The 3,391-nt window shown below is 36.2% G+C and overlaps 1 protein-coding gene across 1 annotated transcript; it reads right to left on the reverse strand.

Moving 5' to 3' along the window:
- Positions 1-147: 147 nt before the first annotated feature.
- LOC131011694 (uncharacterized) lies at positions 148-2,449 on the reverse strand. Its single transcript, XM_057939489.1, has 3 exons — positions 1,649-2,449; positions 666-1,203; positions 148-440 (listed from the first exon to the last, which is right to left on the reverse strand). The coding sequence occupies exons 1-3, from the start codon at positions 2,447-2,449 to the stop codon at positions 148-150; spliced, it is 1,632 nt and encodes a 543-aa protein (XP_057795472.1).
- Positions 2,450-3,391: the final 942 nt, after the last annotated feature.

Genomic DNA, 3,391 nt, shown 5'->3' on the forward strand with positions numbered 1-3,391 from the left:
TGCTCTGATTTGTTGCTCTGAACTTGTTGGTGCTCTGATTTGGTGCTCTGAATTGTTGTTGGTGCTCTGAATTGTTGTTGGTGGTGCTCTGAACTTGTTGTGATGTGCTCTGATTTGTTGCTCTGAACTTGTTGTGATGAGCCTGATTTAGCCTGATTTGTTGCTCTGAACTTGTTGTGATGAGCCTGATTTAGCCTGATTTGTTGCTCTGAACTTGTTGGTGCTCTGATTTGGTGCTCTGAATTGTTGTTGGTGCTCTGAATTGTTGTTGGTGGTGCTCTGAACTTGTTGTGATGTGCTCTGATTTGTTGCTCTGAACTTGTTGTGATGAGCCTGATTTAGCCTGATTTGTTGCTCTGAACTTGTTGTGATAAGCCTGATTTGTTGCTCTGAACTTGTTGTGATGAGCCTGATTTGTTTTGAGGTGAAAAGAACAGATACTAAATATGACAAGAACAGATACTAAAAAGAGTAAAAATATTGCTTATGAGCTGCTACATATGTGCTCTGATTTACAAAATGCAGGTTAAACTATTGCTTATGAGCTGCTAAATATGTGCTCTGATTTACAAAAAAAGGTTAAACCATTGTTTATGAGCAACTACATATGTGCTCTGATGTACAAAATGCTACCCAAAAACTTAAGGTATAAGCTGATTAGTAACCTTCAATCTCATCTAAACCAAGGCTTTGCACTATTTCTGTGATTCCATCTTGGTTGCCCATCTCATTTAGGTAATCTATACACCCTTGAATTAACTCCACTGGGACTTCCAAGTTCTGTGGCAGTTGGTTCAACCTTCTAAGTGCATCTTTTCCCATGTGTGGAATCTTGTAACAATTCTGCCCCTTAAACTTCATGATTTCCATCATGCATCCCTGTAAACTAAGAAAAACAGCATTAAGAGTATGGGGTGATAGCTTCTCAAAAGAATCCACAACTGCCTTCAATAGTTCATCTACTGTTTTGCACGCAGTCTCAACTTGTAACGATTGAATGGCTCGGAACCATCCCAAGTCATTTACATTACAATCTGGGCTGTTTGGTGGCTGTTGTGTGAGTCTAATGTTGAAGCCTCCTTGACTAGCTGCCTTCCTGAAATCTGGATCATTATCTAGTATGTGAGGTCTTGCATTGTCTTGTTGAATGAATATATCTTTGCTAGCTCCCTCTGGCCACTTAGCCATTATGGCTGGTATGATCTGTTAATATGTCATATGCACTGAAATGGTGAGTTTTATGTGCTGATTGTGTGTTTTGTGCAATTCATTGCTAACAACAGATACTAAACATGGTAAGAACAGAAACTAAACATGGTATGATCTGTTAATATGTCATATGCACTGAAATGGTGAGTTTTATTTGCTGATTGTGTGTTTTGTGCATTTCATTGCTAAGAACAGAAACTAAACATGGTAAGAACAGAAACTAAACATGGTATGATCTGTTAATATGTCATATGCACTGAAATGGTGAGTTTTATTTGCTGATTGTGTGTTTTGTGCATTTCATTGCTAAGAACAGAAACTAAACATGGTAAGAACAGAAACTAAACATGTCGATGATGATATTATAATCTGAGACAACATCACTAGATACATTTGCATTAGATTAACTGCATAAATAATCTAAGTGCGACAGCCGTACCTTGTTGATTAAACAATCTTTAATCACTTCTTTTGTGATTGACTCGATTGCTTTAGTCTCAAGTGTGCCAGCTTGTCTGTTCCTACTATTTCTCTTAGCTGGAACTTGGATGGTGAATGGAAATATACCTATTTTACCATCAAATAAAACAGTACCATTTTCTGCTATCAATGGTCTTGTTACAGCGCACATAAACATGATCTTGGTAATGAATTTCTTGCTTTTACATGTTCGGTGTGGCTCGGGCTCTCCGGGTGCTAAGTAGTATCTATGTGAACCTCGAGTAATGTAAAACCACTTCTCGTCTATATGCACGGTGTTATGCATATCTCTGAATTTGATTTTATTAAGAATCCTATCCAATTCTAAGGATTCAAGTGAGAATCGCAGCCTCAATAGCTTGTTGGTGGCTGTCAAATCTGGTTTTAGAGCACTTGTGTGTGCTCTGATTTTTCCAGTTTTCACCCACCTACCAATGGTGCTCTTACTGGTTTCTAGACCAACTGCAAGCTTCCTAATCGTGCCTCGCTTGGTGTATTCGAGATTTGATAGAACAGTCAAATCTAGATGAACTCGAGTTCTACGTTTTGTAGTAATCTTTCGACTTACACTGTGTATAACTTCACCTGCTTGATGTTGCTTTCTTGCAGCCCTCCACAGTCGAGTAACAGTGGAATGAGAGGTTGAGAATTTCTGAACGGCTTCAAGTATTCTGCCATGTTTCGGCTTCCCATCAATGCTGCCTTGGAGGATGAATTGCACCACTTGGTTTCTTTGTGTTGTAGTGAGATCTTTCACCATTTTAGCTTGCTAGGTTTTTTTGGTTGTTAGCTTGTTATGTTTCTTTGTGGTGTAAGTTTCTTAAATAGACATGTAAAGTTTAGCTTTTGGTGGGAAATTTTCGCAGACTATGTAAAGTTTAGCTTTTGGTGGGAAATATTCGCAGACTATGAATTCACCTTGTACTGCCGCCAATTTTTATTTAAGGAATTTGAAACAATTTCAGTTTTTTGAACTTGTGTACTTGCTTTAATAGGTGTCAGAATTCGTGTACTTGCAGCCACAAATTCAACTTTAATATGTTCCAGTATTTTAATTATTTAAATATTTAATTAATTAACCATATTTGACTAATCATATTAATTAATTTATAAAGAAATTATGAAGATCAAATCCTCAAAATAAAAGGAATATTAATAGACATACTAAAAGCAATCCTTAAACACTTATTCACTTTATTAGCAAAGACACTTAAATCAATAAACACACTCTCCTTAATTCCCGTGCCGAAAAGAAATGGGTCACGCTTCGCGGGACGGAGGGAGTATATAGTACGGTGTTTCAAATAAAGCAAAATCAGCACACATAAATGATCTAATCTATTGCCAGTTAGCCACCATTAATTGATGAATTCCTATATTGTGACTTCACTGACTTGTAATAATATTTGATACTGTTTCATTCAATCCCGCTGTGCTATTGCGGTTGCGGGAAATTCAAACTTATAATAGGATGGAGAAGGGCATCTCCAATCCTTAATTAATTATGACTTATGAGCATCTGTTTAAGTATTTTACAATAGAATTAATCTTTTACCTTTTTTAGAACAATTAATATTTTATCTTTTAAAAGTCTATTATATTGACATTTTGAAACATCCTTTTTTTTACTTTTCGAAGTTTAATAATATATGTAAAATTTATATGAATATATGATTCATTATAGGGTTAAGTACCAATTCCC

This window comes from Salvia miltiorrhiza, chromosome 1 (assembly GCF_028751815.1).
Source record: "Salvia miltiorrhiza cultivar Shanhuang (shh) chromosome 1, IMPLAD_Smil_shh, whole genome shotgun sequence".
Lineage (NCBI taxonomy): Eukaryota > Viridiplantae > Streptophyta > Magnoliopsida > Lamiales > Lamiaceae > Salvia > Salvia miltiorrhiza.

Bases quoted from the DNA above. Each gene is read 5' to 3' on its own strand.
- LOC131011694 (XM_057939489.1), bottom strand. From the start codon at position 2,449: ATGGTGAAAGATCTCACTACAACACAAAGAAACCAAGTGGTGCAATTC. The intron at 1,204-1,648 runs GTACGGCTGTCG...ACATATTAACAG, and splicing joins AAGATTGTTTAATCAACAAG to ATCATACCAGCCATAATGGC. The intron at 441-665 runs GTTACTAATCAG...TGTCATATTTAG, and splicing joins TGGTTTAGATGAGATTGAAG to TATCTGTTCTTTTCACCTCA.